The sequence below is a fragment of the Jaculus jaculus genome, chromosome 11 (assembly GCF_020740685.1).
Source record: "Jaculus jaculus isolate mJacJac1 chromosome 11, mJacJac1.mat.Y.cur, whole genome shotgun sequence".
Taxonomy (NCBI): domain Eukaryota; kingdom Metazoa; phylum Chordata; class Mammalia; order Rodentia; family Dipodidae; genus Jaculus; species Jaculus jaculus.
Genome location: NC_059112.1, coordinates 93,598,285 through 93,620,051, shown reverse-complemented (window position 1 = coordinate 93,620,051; position 21,767 = coordinate 93,598,285). Strand labels below are relative to the sequence as shown.

At 37.0% G+C, this 21,767-nt stretch overlaps 1 protein-coding gene across 5 annotated transcripts in view; it reads right to left on the bottom strand.

Moving 5' to 3' along the window:
* The window catches only part of Atp11b (ATPase phospholipid transporting 11B (putative)), a 114,000-nt gene that overhangs the window by 48,976 nt on the left and 43,257 nt on the right, over positions 1–21,767 (bottom strand). For all 5 annotated transcript variants that reach the window (XM_045161141.1, XM_045161139.1, XM_045161140.1 and 2 more), the window contains exons 5-13: positions 18,191–18,298; positions 17,769–17,897; positions 16,680–16,783; positions 10,767–10,814; positions 8,498–8,562; positions 7,427–7,508; positions 5,082–5,232; positions 3,508–3,705; positions 220–459 (exon numbers count right to left, since the gene is read on the bottom strand). In XM_045161141.1, the coding sequence (XP_045017076.1) occupies positions 220–459; positions 3,508–3,705; positions 5,082–5,232; positions 7,427–7,508; positions 8,498–8,562; positions 10,767–10,814; positions 16,680–16,783; positions 17,769–17,897; positions 18,191–18,298 (1,125 nt within the window). The remainder of the gene's footprint in view (positions 1–219; positions 460–3,507; positions 3,706–5,081; positions 5,233–7,426; positions 7,509–8,497; positions 8,563–10,766; positions 10,815–16,679; positions 16,784–17,768; positions 17,898–18,190; positions 18,299–21,767) is intronic.

Below are 21,767 nucleotides of genomic sequence, written 5' to 3'. Positions count from 1 at the left end.
GCAGCTCAGCTTCATGTAAGTACCTAGAAAGCTAAAGCAGACACATAGAGCTAGCTATTAGAGTCCTAGGGTGATACTTTACACTGCTAAAACATATACACACTCTTCAAATACATATTCCTTGCTCCACTGACAGACACTTTTCTCCTATAGCTCATCAACTACTGAAGAGAATTAATTCACGCAAAACCCTTATTTATTAATTTTCAAGTTGCTTACTAGTTCAGTCTCATTTTCAGGACTGGTTCTAAAAGAAGTACTGGTTGTAAGATGGGATGTGCTAAGATGGGATAAACTACTCAGGTAAGGTGCGGTTCCTTCTGAAGAGTCTGGGGTTGGTCCTTCAGGTACAAGTCTACCATTGATTTCTTGGTATTTCATGCCATTGATTGAACACTCCCGAAACTGCATCTCATTTTCTGTCAGTGTTCCAGTTTTATCTGTAAACACATACTCCACCTAGAGAGACAAAATCCAGTGAAAATAAACCTTCGTATTCATGGTCACATATTGAACAACAAAACCCCTGTTTTGTTTCCTGAAGTCTACTTGACCTGCTAAAATCAATACTCCAAACCTGCTTCCTAAAATCCAAGCACAGATATCATCAAGGCCAGGGAAACAAAGGTAAGACCAAACATTTACAATCTCTGCACATGCTGAAGTCTGTATCTTTAGATATATGCTCACAGGTAGAGGTGGAATAAGAACTTCATTTCTATTGCTTGGTTAAGCTATATTTAAAATAAACAGAGCCATGCGTGGTGGCACACGCCTTTAATCCCAGCACTCAGGAGGCAGAGGTAGGAGGATCACTGTGAGTTCAAGGCCACCCTGAGACTACAGAGTTAATTCCCGGTCAGCCTGGGCCAGAGTGAGACCCTACCTCGAAAAAACAAAAAACAACAACAAAAAATAGTAGAGCTTGAGACTTAACATTGATGTACATGTGGAAAGGATGCTTAATAACCCAGAGAGTCAAAAGGTCCCACAAGAAATGGTATAAAGATGAGGAAAGGAACACAATGACAGTGACACAGAAGTTAGAGGAATGAGGATGTAGTCTTGAAAAGGCAGAGGAAGTTGAAACTGAGAATAAGACAACAAATATAATAAAAAAAAAAACTTGACAGAAAATATTTCAAGGGCTGGAGAAATTGCTTAGTGGTTAAGGTGCTTGTCTGCAAAGCCTAAGGACCCAGGTCCAATTCCCCAGTACCCATATAAGCCAGATGCACACGGTAAAGCATGTGCCTGGAGTTCATTTGCAGTGGTCAAAGGCCCTGGCACACCCATTCTCTGTTTGTCAGCCACTCTCTCTTAAATAAATAGAATAAAAAATAAAATATTTCAAAAGGTATTTAAGACAGATTATTTTATTACTTGTGGAGATTAATTTAAGAATTTTAACCCTAGAAGGCAGGTCTGTGATGAGAAGGATGTAATAGTTAAATATATGTATATTGTTCAGAAACATATAAAAAGGATTATTATCATAAATGAATATGACTTACCTCAGCCATCCAGGATTAATGTAAAAATGTCATTGATCATATTAATATAGTTATGCTTTATTCTACTAATTAAAACAAGCATCTAAACAGTTGCAGAAAAACATTCAACAAAGTCCAATGCCCTTCATGATAAAACAGTCAACACATTAGGGGTAAAAAGGAACATTTTTAATCCAATAAACAGTCTCTACAAAAAAAAAAAACAACCCATAGTTAACATATCAGTGCTTTCTGCCTACGTGCAGAGCTGTGTGACAAAGATGTCTATTCTCATCACATTTATTCAACACTGCACTCAGAGTTATCCTATGACAAAAAAGGAGGTAAACCTATCTCTATGTGCAAATGAAATGACCTTGTATCTATCTTATAGAAAACAGTAAAATATTAGAACTAGAACTAATAAGCAAGGTCAATGGAATTCTAGGATAAAAGGACAATGTGTAAAAAGCAAAGAGTTTTGTGAGGAAAATGGTTTTGATAAAGATATACAAATAAGTGAAAATCTGTACTTTGAGATAAAAATTGTTCTAAATAGTAAAGGTAACTATAACACTTGAGACCCAGGAGTTCTACTCTATACAAAAGTAATGATTTGAGCTGGACATGATGGCGCACGCCTTTAATTCCAACACTTGGGAGGCAGAGGTAGGAGGATCATCGTGAGTTGAAGGCCATCTTGAGACTACATAGTGAATTCCAGGTCAGCCTGAGCTACAGTGAGACCCTACCTTGAAAAACCAAAAAAGTAATGATTTTATTATAGTAGGGTCCAATGCCATGTGCCTGTAGTACCAGTTACTGGGAAAGCCAAAGCACAAGGACTGTCTGAGCCTAAGAGTTTGAACCTGGCTTGGGCAGAAAAATGAAAACAATCCATAACAAACAATCAAACAAACCCCAAATCTAAAATAACAGACAGAGAAAGAAAAACCCCAGATTAGCTGATGTATTTAGATATATAGACAGATGCTCAATATATTTGTCAAAGACTTATTTGTGGTGATACAGTTAATTTAAATAAAAGCAAAATAAAATAAAACTTTAATTTTTTAATAAAAGCAAATAAAAAAACATTTCTAGGTAGGGGAAACAAAAGACACAGAAGAAATGTTGTAGTAGCCAGGCCTAGCGTCACATATCTTTAATCCCAGTACTTGGGAGGCTAAGGTAAGACTGCCATGCACTCAGGTCAGCCTGGGCTACAGAGTAATTTCTAGGTCAGTCTGGGCTAGAGTGAGACCCTGGTTCAAAAAAAATTATAGTATTACAAAGAATTGGGAATTCATAAATATTAAACTGTCCAAATAATGCTGGGAATAAAGCTTAGTAGTACAGGGGTTGTTGGGCACCTGTGAAGCTTTAGGTTCAATTTCCAGTATAGAAATAATAATAATAGGAAGTTATAAAGAAAAGGTTATAATTTATTAAAATATTAAAAGCCAAAATGTAATATAACAGTACCAGGGGAGGCAAAGAGAACATTTTCCTAGGCATGTGTATGGGAGGAGTTGTATAAGCTATATCTTAAAAAATTTTTTTTTGTTTATTTTTATTTATTTATTTGAGAGCAAGCGAGAGAGAAAGAGAGAGAATGGGCATGCCAGGGCCTCTAGCCACTGCAAACAAACTCCAGATGCGTGCGCCCTCTTGTGCATCTGGCTAACGTGGGTCCTGGGGAAGAGCCTCGAATCTGGGTCCTTAGGCTTCACAGGCAAGTGCTTAACTGCTAAGTCATCTCTCCAGCCCTGTAAGTTATATCTTTATATTCAATAGTAGATAATGTCTACAATTTTATGATTAGGAAATAACACCATCTACAAATATAATGGAAGAAAGAATTTAAGAATGAAAATAAGAATTAGGATGGAGCAAAGTAGAGCTTTCTTTTTGGTAGAAACTAATATTTTCTGTCCTACTGGTCTTTGCACATGCAATGCTTTGATAAAAAGGATAAATGCTTGGAAAAAGAAAATGTTAGGCTCATTCTCACCTGCCCAAGCTCTTCATTCAGGTCAGAAGTATTGACCTGAGCTTTCTGATCTGACTCTTCATGATAGAGATCAAGATCCCAGCCAATAAAAAATGATCCAAGAAATTTCTGCATTTCCACTGTCACGTATAATGAAATTGGAATGATGAAATTGTATAGTACCAAAAAGGCAAGGAAATCAGAAATAAATCTCAGAATCTGGAAAAAAAATGATTGATAAAGAATAGGAGAATTATTTAGTATTAATGAAAAATTATCAGAAAATTTCATCAATTGTATTTTAAGGCAGGCTGATATCTCACATTAAAATTCCTTTATTTTTCAATACTGCATTTCCTGTTTGCTTAGATTATTATTATTAAGTAAAGGAAGAAATGGCTAAATGTGGGCTGGAGAAATGGCTCAGTGGTTAAGGTGCTTGCATGCGATGCCAAAGGACCTGAGTTCATAACCCCAGTACCCACGTAAAGCCAGATGCACAAGGTGGTACATGCATCTGGAGTTTGTTTGCAATGACTAGAGGCCCTGGCATGCCCATTTTCTCTCTCTCTCTCTCCAATAAATAAATAAATGAATGAATGAATAAATAAAAAGTTTTAAAAAGAAAAGGTTAAACTCACATAGTTTGATTTGTTACCCATCAGAGACTCACATTACTTAGCATGACTGAAACTACACCTGACAAAATTGTAACTGCATTCTCTGGAGTGTACTTAACCAGTTTGCTATAACAAAATCATGGATCACTAAAACTTGAGTATAACCTAAATATACTATAACATAACTGCTAGGGTAGCACTGTCAAAAACTAAGCCTCTAAAAAATAGGTACTATGTACATAGCTTTCATTAGGCACAACAAGGAAAAATTTAATGTGCATTCTGTGGAATGAATATAAATGATGTTGAAAACAGGGCTTTGTATCATACAGTATGTACATGTTAATCCAAATTGCAGGTGAAATTCTCTTGGTCTATATTTAATTGGTTTAAGGCTTTATATAATAAGCATCTTTCTTTTTTAAAAAAGTTTGTTTGCTTATTTATTTATTTATGGGGGGCAGAGAGATTATGGGCATTTTAGGGCCTCCTGCCACTGCATCAAACTCCAGATGCATGTGCATCTGACTTTATGTGCCTGCTGGAGATTAACCTGGGCTGTGAGGCCTTTAACCACTCACTGAGACAGCTTTCCAGCCCAACTATCATCTTTCAATTACCTTATGCCATCAAGACTGACAAGACCTCTTTAATTATTCAGAAAGAACTGAAAATAAATATACACTTTAATTCATTTATCAGATAGAATAAATGGAGCAAAAACCTGAACTTGTAGTACTGACGTGGCTACAGATATGCTGAGCTACGAATCTTTGCGACCTTACAAGGGATGGAAAATATAACAACTGGGAAAACTACAACTGTCTACATGTCGATGGCTCTGTACCTGTAAAATCCTTCCGTCAGTACTAGTGCCCTGATGAGCTGGTCCTCCCATCACAAGTTACCAGCAAAGTATTAACTGTGCCAAAGAGTAGTTTCCTTTATAGCTGAATTATAAACACCAAACAATACCTTGCTACTATTTCTCTGATGTTCTGTTTTTTGGTTATACCAAGGTTCATCCCATTTTTCTTCAGCTTTCCAGGTGTATTTCAAGATCGTACTGATGATGGCTTCAGAAATAAGGATTATTAAATAAATTATCAAAAATGTGTTCATTGATCTAAAAAAGGAGAAAATCAACATATCAATGTGTGTCTATATGCATTTGCTTAGAAATTAATACTTACATACTAAAAGTATTAAAATATATACAGTTTTACCATACCTATTCTAAAGGAAACAGTCTTAATGTTTAGAAAACTATTTTTATATAGAACCTATTAACCAGTGATACAAGATGTTATAGTAAGTAACAGTTCTGGCTGCATATTTTTACTCTGAGCAATTCTACAATTAAAAAATATGTTTTTAGGATCTAGTTGTAAGTATAATAACTAAAAATAACCTTTACATAGCACCAAAAATTCACAAAACTTGTCACATTCAATCTCTTGTTCAATATTAAAAAAAAAAAGATTACGGCATTTGCCATCTGTAAATACTCTTTAGTTAAATATGCATTCATGTTTTTTGCTCATTTCTAAGTGAATTCTTGTGTACTGATTGGTATGGCCTATTCTTTAGTATGCCTTTCCATCCTTTTAGGAGGATTTTATATATTTTTTATTAGTTATTATTTGAGAAGGGGGGAGGGGGGGGGGGGAGAAGAAGGAGGAGAAGGAGGGGGAGGGGGAGGGGAGGGGAGGGAGGGAGAGAATGGGTATGCCAGGTCCTCCAGCCACTGCAAACTCCAGATGAATGCGCTACCTTGTGCATCTGGCTTATGTGGGTCCTGGGGAATTGAACCTGGGTCCTCTGGTTTTGCAGGCAAGTGCCTTAACCACTAAGCAATCTTTCCAACCTATTTTTAGGAGGATTTTAAAAAGATTTTCTGTTTGTTTGTTTTTTGAGATAGCTCTAACTCAGTCTGATCTGGAATTCACTATGTGGCCTCAAACTGACAGTGACCCTCCTACCTCTGACTCCCAAGTGCTGGGATTAAAGGTGTGCACTACCACACCCTGCTTAAAATGATTTATTTTCTTTTTTCTTCTTTTTCTTTCTTTTTTTTTTTTTTTTTTTGAAGTAGGGTCCCGCTCTAGCCCAGGCTGACTTGGAATTCATTATGTAGTCTCAGGGTGTCCTCAAACTGACAGCGATCTTCCTACCTCTGCCTCCCAAGTGCTGGAATTGAAGACGTGCTCCACCATGCCCTGCTTAAAAACGATTTATTTTCTTTCTTCTTCGTCTTTTTTAAAAAGAATTAAAAAAGGGCTGGAGAGATGGCTTAGCGGTTAAGCGCTTGCCTGTGAAGCCTAAGGACCCTGGTTCGAGGCTCGGTTCCCCAGGTCCCACGTTAGCCAGATGCACAAGGGGGTGCATACGTCTGGAGTTCATTTGCAGAGGCTGGAAACCCTGGCGCGCCCATTCTCTCTCTCTCCCTCTACCTGTCTTTCTCTCTGTGTCTGTCGCTCTCAAATAAATAAATAAATAAATTTAAAAAAAAAAGAATTAAAAAAATTTTTTTTTTATTTGAAAGAGAATAGGTGTGTGCCAGGGCCTCCCAGCCACTGTAAATAAACTCCAGATGCATGTGCCACCTTGGACATCTGGCTTACTTGGGTCCTGGGGAATCAAACTGAGGTTCTTTGGATTTGCAGGCAAGCGCCTTAACCGCTAAACCATCTCTCCAGAGCCCCCCTCCTTTGGAGGTAGGGTCTAGCCCAGGCTGATCTGGAATTCACTATGTAGTCTCAGGGTGGCCTCGAACTCACAGCAATCCTCCTACCTCTGTCTCCTGAGCGCTGGGATTAAAGGCATGCACCATCATACACAGCTTAAAAAAGTTTTTTTTTTTTTTAGTTTTTCGAGGTAGGGTCTCACTCTAGCCCAGGCTGACCTAGAATTCACTATGAAGTCTCAGGGTGGCATTGAACTCATGGCAATCCTCCTACCTCTGCCTCTCGAGTGCTGGGATTAAAGGTGTGCGCCACCACGCATGGCTTAAAAAAGATTTTTAATAAAGTCCACTTTATCAAGTTTTTTACCCTGAGACATATCTATTTCTATCATGTAAAACATTGTTTTGTTTTTTTTTTGGGGGGGGTTTGAGGTAGGGTCTCACTCTGGTCCAGGCTGACCTGGAATTAACTCTGTCATCTTAGGGTGGCCTCGAACTCACGGTGATCCTCCTACCTCTGCCTCCCGAGTGCTGGGATTAAAGGCGTGCGCCACCACACCCGGCGCTAAAACATTTTTTAACAATAAACATGTACAGTTATATGTAAATAAATGCAAAAACAGAGTTTTCTTACTTTTCTACTGCAGATCGTTTCTGAGACTTGCTCTTGTAATTTAATGCCATCTTAGTTTCCATTCCAGTGTATATAGCAACACCTACAAGACAAAATTGTCACTTAAAATAACGTTTGGCATGGAAGCAAAGGTATTCACTGGCATATGTAAGTTTCCAAGAAAAAAGTACGATATAACAATTGACCTAACTTAGCTTTTCTTTGAGTCCTTTCACAGCTTTGAAAGAAAGATTGACCAAGTCCACTTTGGAAGAACAAATCACTCAACCTGCTGGATAGGGAGGTCATGTTTTTGAGTTAAAGCAGATGCCTAGATAAAAGATGTTTTATTTGTTGGAACTGATGGAGGAAAAGGTTGGGAATGGCAAATGACCAATGCAGATGGAGTAAATGTGATTAACAGAGACAAGATGGAAAAGTGCTGTCAGTCTGGACCAACTGACGGGCCTGAAGAGATTTCTTTATCATGGATCCTAACCATGAAAGAGAAAAATACAGTATATACAAGTAACAGGAGAGATACGCAGGAGGAAGAGATCAAAAGCTATGACAAATCACAGGCCAGTACACGAAGGCCTGCTTCTGAAATGGAAGAAGCTGGTTGATAGCCAAAGGTTAATCTCAAATTCACAATTCAGTGTCCTAAGTCAATGTCGTACTCAAAGACATAAGCCCTAATATACATCCTTGTGATGGGGTAGAGTATATGATCCAAATAGTACTAGGTATATAATAAAAGGTCAGTAATAATTTGTTGGATAAATGAATGTGTCAATTACCAGTTGTTAATCCAACCTAACAATAACTGTAATGGAACTGCTGAAGTGGTTTATTACTATGATACTAAAGTATAGTGGTGAATTATCCAATCAAAAGACCATAAAATGTTATACTTTTTCAACTAGTACATATATTCTGGGGCTATGGCTCAGTGCTACTTAGAGGTTCTGCCTAACATGTGTAAGGATCCGAATCTGATCCCCAGCACCACAAAAACAAAAACAGAAGAAAAATTTCATATGAAGCATCAATACACACACAAACAGATCGAAATGTTGAGTATGTACAAACCAAAAATTTCCTTTGTGTTCTTTAATCTGGCTCCACGAAGCAAGAGACTCTCTGGTCCCAGAGGTCTAAGGAAAAAAAAAAAAGAAAATCAAAACCATTGAGTATATTAAAAGGCATCTTCAGTAGGAGGTACTTAGCCTATAAACACAATATTCTTTTCATATAAAATCCAAACCCCAGCTGACATAAAGCTTCCTGGATAAACTATCATGTTAGTTACCATGGCAACAAACATTTGCTTTAGTGTTCTAGTTATTTCAAGGTTAATGGCTCCAAAAGAAAACTGTGCATTTATTTATTTATTTATTTTTCAAGGTAGGGTCTCACTCTGGTCCAGGCTGACCTGGAATTAACTATGTACTCTCAGGGTGGCCTTGAACTCTCGATGATCCTCCCACCTCTACCTCCCAAGTGCTGGGATTAAAGGCATGCGCCACCATGCCCGGCAAACTGCATTTAATAACTCATAAAAGCCACTAGTTTAAAATTTTTTTAACAAAATACAATAAAAAAGCAATGGTTTAAGAAAGCTTAGCAAAAGATAAAATTTAAATTTTTGAACAAAATTAATAGATAGATTTAGGAGGAAAAATATGAAATTAAAATGCAATGTAAAAATGAATTAAAGAGTGATCTATGTATAAATACTTGAGTTCTGCACAGTTAAAATTATGCTAGATTATAAAATATAAAGTGGAAAGGTATGTTAGTGCTTTTCTGTAGGCAAGACCACACAGCTCAAGTTGACTACTTGCATTGCATACTTCTTGGAGCACAGGTCTTCTTGCTGTTTGAATTTCTCCCCATAAAGGAGATATAAAATGACAAGGAATAACTAGAAAGAAAATTGTATTTTCTTAGTGATGGTAAAATGATTAACAGCCTATTATGGATATGTTAAAATACCTTTATTTTACTAATATTCCTTAAGCTTTTCTGAAATTTATACGTACATTTATCCAAATCAAACAAAATTTGAACTATTTATAAAAACATCTGCAAACCCAAACACTAAACAATGCACTGAACACGGAGGGCTGGGCATTTGCAATATGCTTACCAAGTATGGTTTGATTAGTCCTCTCTGGTGTGTGCTCATGGATATTCCAAAATCAGTGTGCATCTACTACTCAGAAGCCATGAAATGGCTCTGTCTCACTAGGATTAGTTCTAACATTGCAGAAATGCTTATGCTGGACTACAAAACGGGTGATAACTTCAAGTTGACAGGCAGTTTGTCAGTTCACTGCAGCTGTTGCAGTAAGGAATATGGTTCATTTTCTCTGCTATTCTATTGCTACTTTCCTTTCCAGCCACAGTATATTACAATGCAATTAAAATGAGGTTATCTATAAACTTTTTACTATTTCACTACAAAAAATAAAACCCAGTCACAGTCTGCAGGGACGTCACACATATACAAAGGTTGTTACATAGTTTATTGAATGTGCTCCTGTGTTAATGTTTACTGAAAGTATAAATCAGTGCTGAAACAAGACATTTGGAGTGGTTTATCTTGAGGAATTTAAACATACTCAACTCTTTCTGCTGTAGACTTATTTCATGTAGCCAATATATACTGAATGTGTTCCCAGAAAACAGGTGGCATATCAAATTTGATTAGAATTTTAAGGCTGATTCTAAAACAAATTTTAAATTAGGCCATGATGTCATGAATAACAATGTAATCTCATCTTATTAGCAAATCTCTGAACTAAACCAAAGCCTTTTGTTTAAATGTCAAAATAACCTGAATAATGAAAGAAAACAAAATGAAATAGCCAATCAGAACAGTGAGGCAGTTCTAGACTAGCCATTAAATTATGCAAGCTGGCTTTCAAAGATTCTGAAGACGACTACAGCATTTGCACTTGCTAAACATTATGTAAGACACTTAAAATTTTTTTTTGTGCTGGGGGGTGGAACCCTGGGTCTCATATATGCTCAGTATGTACTCTATCATGGAATTTTGCACTCCCACCTGACTTTGTTATGGATTTAAATGTATTCAAGATCTGCATAAAACAGTAGTTTCCTTTAAAAATTATTACCTAATATTATCAGAAAAGACTTTATTAAATTATTTTTATGTCATTTCATGAAAGGTTTTATTTTTCCTTTGTTGCCACTACACATTGTAAGCAGGTAAAATGCTAAATGTTTTAAAGTTAATCCTTTCCCATGCTCTTATTTAGAGGTTATCCCTTACCTTTTAGCCCCTCCACCCATTTCCAATTACAACAATTAGAGAATGTGAATTTATTTTTACCTTACAATTTCTTCCATTTGTTGAGTTATTATCATCCGTCCCATGAATCTATAAAAGAGTGTACTGTATTACAAAAATATATTCCTTATGAAATTAATGAGTGGAACATGTGAGACTTTTAGCATAAATGAAGTTAAAAAAAATCAACTTTCACTTCGGCTTTGGGGTGACAGCTCTGCTACAGGTAGAACTGGTCCTTGCTCATGCTAGGCAAGCATGTTCTCACTGAGCTACATCCCAGACCATATTTTTAAAAAAATTTGAAGCTTTAAATTTTTAATTTTTCCCATCTTGACTCTAGCTATGAGTGGAGGTGAGGTAATACATGAAAAAAAGTTTTCAAAATGCCAGTGTATAACATTATTACTATTATTAGTTTGGTTGATATTAATTACTACATAAAATGCATAATTCCACTGGGCATGGTGGCATGTGCCTTTAATCCCAGCACTTAGAAGGCAGACGTTGGAGGATAGCCATGAGTTTGAGGCTAGCCTGAGACTACATAATGAATTCCAGGTCAGTCTGGTCTGGAGTGAGACCCTGACTTAGGGATGGAGAGATGGCTTAGCAGTTAAAGCACTTGCCTACAAAGGGTAAGGACTCATGTTTGACTCTTCGGGTCTCATGTAAGACAGACGCACAATGATGCAAGCATGCAAAGTTGCACATGTACACAAGGGGGCACACATGTCCAGAGTTCAAGTGCAGTGGCTGGAGGCCCCAGCATTCCAATTCTCTCTCACACACATTAACACACACACACGAACAAAAAAACAAAAAAGTCTGTTGGGCTTGCCTTAAAAAAAGAAAAAAAAACAACATAATTCCTTTGTCAACAATGAATCTTCACTAAGTAAAATCTCCTGTGGCCTGCAGACTACTGGAGCCAATCCAAATATTTACTTCATTCAGGAGAAATTCACTGAGCAGTAACTATGTATGAGTTAGTAGTAAGACAAGTAAAACTCTGTATGTGAATTTCCACGCTTCTTTAGTCTTACAGTAAACATTTAAACTTCTCATTGCCCAAAGTCTAGGATGAATGGACTATTATTATAATGGACATCCACAACCTTGCCTTTTAGTTTTAACTTCTACTACTGAAAACAGTATATAGCCAATTCAGGTACATAACTAACATAGTGAGAACCAAATCCTAGACTGAGCATCACATGAAGTTTTAGGAGAAGTAGTATTAAGCACTCATGGCCAGCCAGCCAGCCAGGCCAAATGTGCCCACTGGTACCATGGTGGCATGTGTGGTATGGGGAAAACTAACTGTTTTTTCATTGGATTTGAGGCTTGCTTCATACATACTACTGAAAACCTAATCAAAAGCCTATGACTGGGGAGTTCATAAACCCTAGGAGGAAAACTACTACTGTTGACTGGCCAAATGTTTATACATTATGTCCACCATACTGTTCTCTAAATATTTATGTTTATGCCCATATATTAATGTTAGTCTCACTTTTGGTTCAAGAAGCTTCTTTTTTTTGGGTGATGGTGACCACTGGGGAAACTCAAAACTCATCAAAGTGCTGAGAAGATGTGACAGTGGAGTGTTAACACTAAGAGACATCTCTATCACGTCATCCAAGGCTCAGGGATCATTGCAGAAGAGGTGGCAGAAATAATGTAAGAGCCAAAGGAAGGGGAGGAATGCTTTGCATGCTGTCTTCCAGACACAGAGTGGCTCTGGCACTCATGGCCTCATAGTGGCTGCTGCCACTACCTACAAAAGACCTGCATAGTAGGAGGGAAAAAATGATGACATCAAGATAGAAGAGACTAGTTAGAAAGAAGAAGAGAGTCAGTGGAGGGGGGATTTGGGAGGGAGAAAGGGAGAGTGGCAGGAAGGGTTTATGATCATGGTATATTATCTGTATGTATGGGGGTTGTCAAAAAGTTAAAAAAATGAAGCATAGCAAACACCAAAGAGCACTTGTTACAGCAATAATCAATACTCATTATGAAAAATCATCAGCTAGATGTGGTGCCACACATCTTTACTCCTAGCACTTAACAGACAGAGGGAGGAGGCTTGCTGTGAGTTCGAGGCCAGTTTGGGACTACAGAGTGAGTTCTAGGTTAGCTTGGGCCAGAGTGAGACCCTACCCTGAAAAAAAGACAAAATAAATCATAAATCTCTAATAGCACTGTATTATTTAAGCGGTTAAAATTGAAGACACTAATATTACTTTAAGAACATAAATTCTGTGAACTATGTTGATATGATTTAATGTTTAAGAAATGAATAATCATTAAAAGACAGTAAGATTTTTGTACTATAACTCTGTAGAAGCAAAATGAAATTAAGTGTTTGGAACTAAAAGAAAAGAAAGTAATACTTTGCTCATGTCAAGAAAAATGAGTCCAATTGTAGTACTTTTTTTCCCATTTTTTTTTTTTCTTTCTTCAAGGTAGGGTCTCACTTTAGCTCAGGCTGACCTGGAATTCACTATGTAGTCTTAGGGTAGACTCGAACTCATAGCAATCCTTCAACCTTTGCCTCCCAAGTGTTGGGATTAAAGGTGTGCACCACCATGCCTGGCCAATTATAGTACTTTTGTAATTGATCAGTATGTTCACTTGGGGCCGATATTGATGAAGGCTTCAACCCTGTAATCCTAGTCTGGTAGATCTAAGTGTTCCTAGGCAATAATCTACTAGGCTGTCAACCCCAGGAGGCCTGAGCTCTCTGAGTGACGTCACTGTTGAACACTCAGCATTTGATACTAGTCTTCAGGTACTGGACACACATAATACCTATGAAATACCTGACAATGAAAATGATTCATACACTGTTTGATTAGTAATTTAGAACTCTGCAATTCATTCCACAGATATTCCTTACTGTCTACCAAGTACCTGGTAGTTTTAGTAGTTTTAGACACTTCAGTAATAAGTGAAACCAAATATACAAACACACACATACCCATACACAGAGAGAGACAGAGACAGAGATTGTATGTGTGTATGTGTACACACACACACACACACACACACACACACACACATATCCAAGAATTCGATAAAAAGAAACATTTTATTGAACAGATACAAAATAAGGTCTCTGACATTCAATAACCTATTATTCTAGGTACTTGGAATACTTCAGTGAATAAAACATATAACCATAAATGCTTGAGTTTATACTGTAATATGAGGGAATGCCTGATGAGTAATCATCGTAAGAAAAGTTTATGTGCTCTGGAAAAAATAGCAAAGCAGAAAAGGGTAAGAAGTATCAAGTTGGCCTAATTTTTTGAGGCAGGCCTCACTATGGAGGAAATTTAAACAGGACAAACGTAGTAAAAAGGTAGTAGTGACAAAGAGCGTAACAAGGATGCTAGAGCCCAAGGACGTCGAGAGGGAAAGGATGCATATTAGGTCAGAGAGAAAACTGGGGACAGTAAGGTCCTATCGGTCATAAAAAGATCTGGGTTTTGACTGAGTAACAAGGAGAACCAGTGCACACAGTATGAGCAGAAAACTATAGCTGTTTTAGTGAGAAGATCAGAAGATCCATCCGGGAAAAGAAAGGTAAAAGCAGAAAAAAATAAGCGTAATTAATTACTAATATTTTGACATATTATCCCTCTAGACATTTCTCATTTCTAGCTACCTTTCTACCTTGTTACCTACCCATAGTATACTTTATATACCTAATACATATTTATACATTTATCTAATACACAGGTAATTTGTATTTATTTTGACATGATTGGGATCATGAAAGCTACACCTTATATCTTATTTTATCTAATTTTTTATATGCATTGCATTTTTTAACTTTAACTTTTATAAAATATTTATTTGAGAGATAGAAGATGATAGACAGACAGATAGACAGATAATGGGCATGCCAGGACCTCTAGCCACTGCAAAGAATGAACTCCAAATGCATGCACCACCTTGTGCATCTGGCTTTTACATGGCTACTGGAGAGTTGAACTGGGGTCCTTAGGCTTTGTAGGCAAGTGCCTTAACCACTGAGCCATCTCTCCAGCCCTGTTACTGCATTTTAAGATGTATACATCTATGTCATTAAGTTTTTGAAAACATCATTTTTTTTCCTTTTGGTTTTTCAAGGTAGGGTCTAATGTGCTGGGATTAAAGGTATGCACCACCATGCCTGGCTATACCTAGCTTTTAATGTGAATTCTTTTAAAAATATTTTATTTTTATTTATTTATGAGGGAGTGAAAAACAGAGTATGAATATGGATGCACCAGAGCCTCCAGCAGCTACAAATGAACTTCAGGCGCATGTTCCACCTTGTGGACCTGGCTTACATGGGTCCTGGAGAATCAAATCTGGGTCCTTTGGCTTTGTAGGCAAATGCCTTAACCACTAAGCCAGCTCTCCAGCCCTTAATGTGAATTCTTGAGAGTTGAATTTGGTGGTCTCTATAGGTCCTTGTATTTAAGTAGCAAATGCTCTTAACTGCTCAGTACTTCCTCAGGCCCCTTTATCCCACTTTTTAAAATAATTTTAAAACCACAGATCAAACAAAGCATTAGTCATACTTGATCTTGAACTAATCTTATGCTTGTCTAATTCTGCATGATTTTTTTTTTTTTTAATTTGTGTTTTTGAGGTAGGGTCTCACTCTAGCTCAGGCTGACCTGGAATTCACCACGTAGTCTCAGGGTGGCCTCAAACTCATGGCAATCCTCCTACCTCTGCCTCCCATCTCAATAATTTTATAATTTGCCATGGTCCAACAACCAAGAAATAACAATATAGAGATCTTCAAAGTCCTTTAATCCTTGGGATTGAAGATGGCTCAGAGATTAAAGACACTTAGTTACAAAATCAGCTGTACTGGGTTCAATTCTCCAGTATCCATGTAAATCCAGGTGTACAACATGGCACATGCATCTGGAGTTTGTTTGCAACAAGAGGCCCTGGCATTCCCATAAGCCCTCTCCCTCTCCCGTGCGAATAAGATTCTTCAAATATCCTTTAATTCTTCATAGGCAAACATATTTTACAACTTAAATGTACTTAAAGCACATGATTCCAAAATTTTCAGTTGACTGGAAAATTCTGACTTTGATGAAAATGCAGTATTTTTCTAACATTATACAGATAAAATTTCCTCAACAAGATAGGGATTAAAAACTTATATAAGGGTTTTGAAAAAGCCAATGGCTAAAGCTGAGATTAACATTTTCAAACATTTCAATCAATAGGGCTGGGGGGGTGGGAGATAATATACCAAGAAGCAACTTGTAGCCTACTGCTAGTTAGGAGCAAAAATGGACTTAGCTTCTCACATGTCTTCTATCAGGCTGTTTCATTCCATACCATACAGTAATTATCAGGGCAATGAAAGATGATTTAACTGTATTGTTAGTAAAGTGTAATGTTGAAAACCTTCTGTATACTTTTCCTTCAGAAACAGGGTTAAAAAAAAACTCAACTAAAAACAAGTACTTTACTTCGTGCTAACTGTGATGGATGACAAGCTAAATAAGAACAGTTTCTATATTTGAAGAAATCATCACAGTTAAAGACACTACTTATATAAGCTTCCTTCTTTTCATTTATTATGCTTTGTACATGTAAGTGAAATACCCTGACTTTGATGAAAAGACAGTGAATTCCATGTCAGCCTGGGCTAGAGTGAGACCCTAAAATTATTAATTCTTCTAGGGAAATAATTTGATCTCCTCTGTAATTGCCATTTTAGCTATAAAGCAGTAACACCTGTGAGTAAAAGCATGGCTTTTAAATTAGTATCATTAGCTTAAAATTCATATTCTGCTTTTAGGTTTTCTTTCCTCCCCTTCAAGGCACAAATATCTCCAGTCAAATAAAACATTTCATTTTATGTCTACAGTTATCAAGACAAGGTCTATTATTAGGACTTCAGAAGAATATACTGAGCACCAACCACACCTGTACAAGTCTGCTTCCGGCTGCTGGCATTCTATCACAGCTATAAGACTGTCCAAGTTGGCAACTGTTTGTAATACTGCTGTTTCTGGAACTGACACATGTGTCTGGGAGAGAAAAAAAAGGATTAAATAACATTAAAATGTGACCTTAGATAACAATTACTTTAAAATGTCTTCTACATACAGCATGAGATTATTACACAACAGCAAGAAAAAAAATGTATAATAAACTGAAAGAAAATGGAATGCTGAGCTTACCTGTCTATAGAGATCATTTGTATACTAACTATTGCCTAAAGGCTTCTTTTTAAATCCTTTTATTTATTTATTTGCAAGCAGAGAGAGACAGAAGAGATACAGAGATTGGGCATGCCAGGGACTGCGGTTGCTGCAAACAAAGTCTAGATGCATGTACCACTTTGTGTATTTGGCTTTATTTGGTTCTTGGGAAACTGAACCCAGGTCAGTAGACTTTGCAGAAAAGTGCCCTAACTGCAGAGCCAACACTCCAGTCCCTAAAGTTTTGTTATTTACTATTTACTATTTATTTATGGGGAAAATGTGGTTTTTCATCACTAATTGGACTCCAAGAACAGAAAATTTAGACTTATAAGTGAAAAAGCATTAAGCAGAGTATGATGGTATACACTTAAAATCCAAGTACTCAGAAGGCAGAGGTAGGAGGATTACCACAATTGTGAAAAGAGCATGGACTCCATCATGAGTTCCAGGCTAGCCAGAGCTACAAAGCAAAATCTTGTCTCAAAACAACCGTGAAAAGATCCATAAAGTATTAAAGACTGTACCTTTTCTAAGAGCACTTCCACTTGCAAATGAATTAACAAAGACATAGTGAGATTACCCTTAAGATTAACAATTTGATAACAGCTTTTCAACTTTATAATTTTTAAAAAAGTTTTAGTAACTTAAAGTCTAAATGTCTCTCTATCAAGTCATATTTCTTTATTTCACCCAAAGTGAAAACATCATTATAACCCTCAACTACTTTTTTTCTTTTCTTTTTTTTCTGATTTAGTTTCAACTACTTTTTTTCAACAGGAGCAATACTGGAACATACACATGAACAAACCTTCAGGTTCGTTTCACCATCCAAACTAGCAGTTGTCACATGACATGAACCATCAGGTCGGTCTGAGGACAGAAGCACCAGATCTGCAGGGAAAGTTTCATCTTTGGCTATTCGAACAATGTCACCCACCTAGGAAAATTGAGCAAAGTGAATGTACGCACTTTAAGAGGAAAGGATCTGTTTTCACTAGTTCTAGATAAGTGTGATATTTACTATTATTTAACTGCCTATTGATTGATCAATCAATCAATCACAGAGTTGAGGATGAACTCGGGGTCTTGAGCATGCTAGCCAAGTACTCTGCCACTGCTTCATCCCCTTAACTTAGCCCCTGTCACAGGACTTTATGTAGGAAAACATGCTAGTAACTAAAATGTAACTAAGACCAAATGCAATACAACTTTATTATTTAGCACACATACCCGAATGTTTTTCGATCTAGTTTTTACAAGGCCGCCACTTCGAACAACATAAACAGGAGCTCCATTTACTTCATTATCTGAGTTATGTCGTAACCAATCTTCATACCCCTGTCACCATTCAAAGAATAAAAATCACCCTTTTCAGTAAAAGATACTTTTAGGAAATGAGAAAAAAAAACATACGCGCTTCCCCCAAACATTTCATTCACCAGAATTACATGGGTATTTTGATGCGTAACCTCAGTAACCTACCAGACACACCATCTGCTCCTGGCTTCCATTACACATACGCTCATGGTTCTCAGGACCTAGTTCTTCCCTGCTTCCTTGCGGGACGTTTCTCCTGTTACCGTTATGGACCCTTTGTTCACACTTCACTCTCACTAGTAACTTTTTTTCTATTACTATGTATTCAAATTTTATGAAATATGCTAGTAACTATGAAATTTCTATCTTCAATTCATTCTCTCTTTCTGGATTGCAAACTTAAAAATTTAACTGAATTACTAATACATTCAGCTTGAGATATAAACATATTAAACATATTTAAAACTTAATTTAGGATGCTATTTCCAACCATCTTGACAAATTACAACAGTATCAAGCTAATCATGCCAAAAGTCCAATATGTCATTTCTTGATTTTTATCTTTTCCTAGCAAGATTCAACCACTAAATTATATCACTTCCATATATAAGTAACATTATAAACATATAGCACAAATTCACATAGCATTACAAATAACAAACAGCAAAAAGGGCAGATTTTAAAACCAAGGTTGATTTCTTTCACATTCTTAAAACAACACACCAATGGAATTAACTATAAGACAAAAACAAAACATCTGAACCATTGACATGATGCTGTAAGCAGAAAATTCCACACCGTACATGTGGGAAACATTACTGCATATATAAAAGGATTTAAAATGCTACATAAATTATCTTCAGGCTAAGGGTATAAAAAAGTATCTGTGCAGGAGGGGAGGGTATTACCATGGGATATTTTTTATAATCATGGAAAATGTTAATAAAAATTGTGAAAAAAAAAGTATCTGTAGGGCTGGAGATGGCTCAGTGGTTAAGATGCTTGACTGCAAAGCCAAAGGACCCAGGTTCAATTTCCCAAGACCTAAATAAGCCAGATGCACAGGTGGCACATACATCTGGAGTTTGTAGCAGCTGAAGGCCCTGGTGTACCCATCCTCTGTCTCTCTTAAATAAATAAATAATTTACAAAACAAAGTGTCCGTAGAACAATGTGTGTAGACTCATGTCTCATTCTCAACATGCCTCCTTATAATATACATGAAAATATTCCAACATCTGAAAAAATGTAAATTTCAAAGCAAGCATCTGGGGCAAAAGATAGTCAATCTGCAGTACATAAGAAAATATGGTGGACTATGTGATCGTCATGGAGAATATGGTAGACTGCATGAGCATCACTGGGAGGGGAACAGACACAGTAAGGATGTCACAAGGACTCCTTTTGATTGTAAGAAGCAGAATTTTTTTTTACATTAAAAAGATTTCCTGTGACATTTAACAGATTCAAGGATTCAATGGCAAACAGCACAAGTACAAATTAATATTAAGTGTTTTACAGTACCATTTATAAACATGCAATTACCTCAGACAGATATCTAGACTAATTCATGAAAACTTTTCCACCAGGGTAAGAGAATTAGCAGATTGGGGGTTAGGAGCATAAGACAGAATTTTAGCATATACTGTTTCCAGTAAAACTATGCTTAACTATTATTTAAAAAATAGTAAAATATGCCAGGCAAGATGTACCTACTGATGCAGTAGTGGCATGCCTGTGGTAGGGATAATAATCGACTGTTTTCTGATTTGATTTTGAGCTCTACTAAACAGGAGGCAATTCATCCGTGGTACTGTAAGCATGATCAAAATCCCCTGGCTGGGGACATCCTAGCCTTGGAAGGAATGTACTACTGGTGCAATGTTATGTGGGTTGGATCCCAGGCACTGAGTAAACTAAGTGAGGTAGCACATGCCTGGAATCCCAGCACGTGGAAGGCAGAAGCAGGAGGATCATTCTAGGTAATCCTTGGCTACATAGTGAGTTTGAGGACAGCTTCAGCTATATGAAACACTGTCTCCCCAAAAGATAAACAGCATTATTCCAAGTTTATGAGTTCTAATTCACTTAAATAACATTGCTAGAGTTTCCCCAAAAACATTGTTTCTAATTAGAAACCCCTTCAATGACTCTCAATGCTTACAGCAAAGAATCTTTCAGCTTCCATCATTTAGTACTAGTTTATATTTCTAAGATCATTTGAGCACTTTCTGGGAGGGCTCTGGGTCCTTGTCCAAACTGTTCTATCTTACCTTCTTCATCAATTGTCACTTTACACATACTCAACGACTTAATATTTTGGGGGATGGCTTAGTGAATGAAATGCTTGCAACTCAAGCTTGAGTATCCAAGTTAGGGTCACCAGACCCCATGTAAAAGCCAGAGCTGTGGTGGGCTTCTATCATCCTAGCATGCTGACGGTGAGATGAGAAGTGCAGGGCAGACAACTTCCTAAAGCCCAGACAGCTAGTCTGGAGAACATAGCAGTAAACAACTACAGTAAGAGACCCTGTTGTTAATGAGGTGGGAGGTGGAGGAGCAACTACGAAGTTGTCCTCTATCTCCACATGCACCCATCCACCTGCATGCACACACATACACGTGTGCATGCAGACATACACACCACCATCACCACCATACCACCATCACCCTACACAAATACCTATGCCAAAAATAAAGCAAATAATATTTCTCCTCAAAAATCTTCTCTGATCATCTATCTGATTTACCAGAGCACTTCATTTTGTATTACACAACTGGAGAGAAGACATGATATACAACAATATAGTTGGGAAAGGTTGAAATAAAACAATTGACAATAGAGTATTTTTGTGTTGGCACAAGTACAAAGGACAAAGGTGGACTACAGAGAAGAGAAAAAGGAAGTTAAAATACAGCAACTTGCACTTCCATAATTTCTCCAAAATTTGTTCCAGTGATCTACAGTGACAGATATATAAACCTTAATAGTACATGCAGGTACCTTGTGTGTACACCAATGTAATAGGTATGCCTTAGCAACAGCTACTACAAAAGAGGAGCTGAAATTTTGAGACAGGGAGAAAACCTTTATAAAAGAAATTTCCCTTTGGAAAGTACATAACTGTTTATATTTCCTCCATTTGTCTTGAATGCCTGGCTCGCGTCTAAACTTAGTTCTCAATGTGACAACCACAGAAATCTAAGTTTGAGTTTTAATTTTACTGTTTCCTTTCTTTAGATTTTATGCATTTTTAGCTCATTTTGGAAGGACAAAGATTGCCAACTATTTTATTAAGCTGCTATTTTGCAGATGCGCAGTCACTATAAGTTTTTTTTCAACTCTGCATTCCAATTACATGCAGACTATATTTGTCAAACATGTAAAAGGAGATAGGGAACAAAAGTATCACCTTTTACATTGCTTCAAAAAACTGCAATGGGTTCACTTATTCAGCAAATGTTTACAAAGTCCTCACGTGTGCATGCT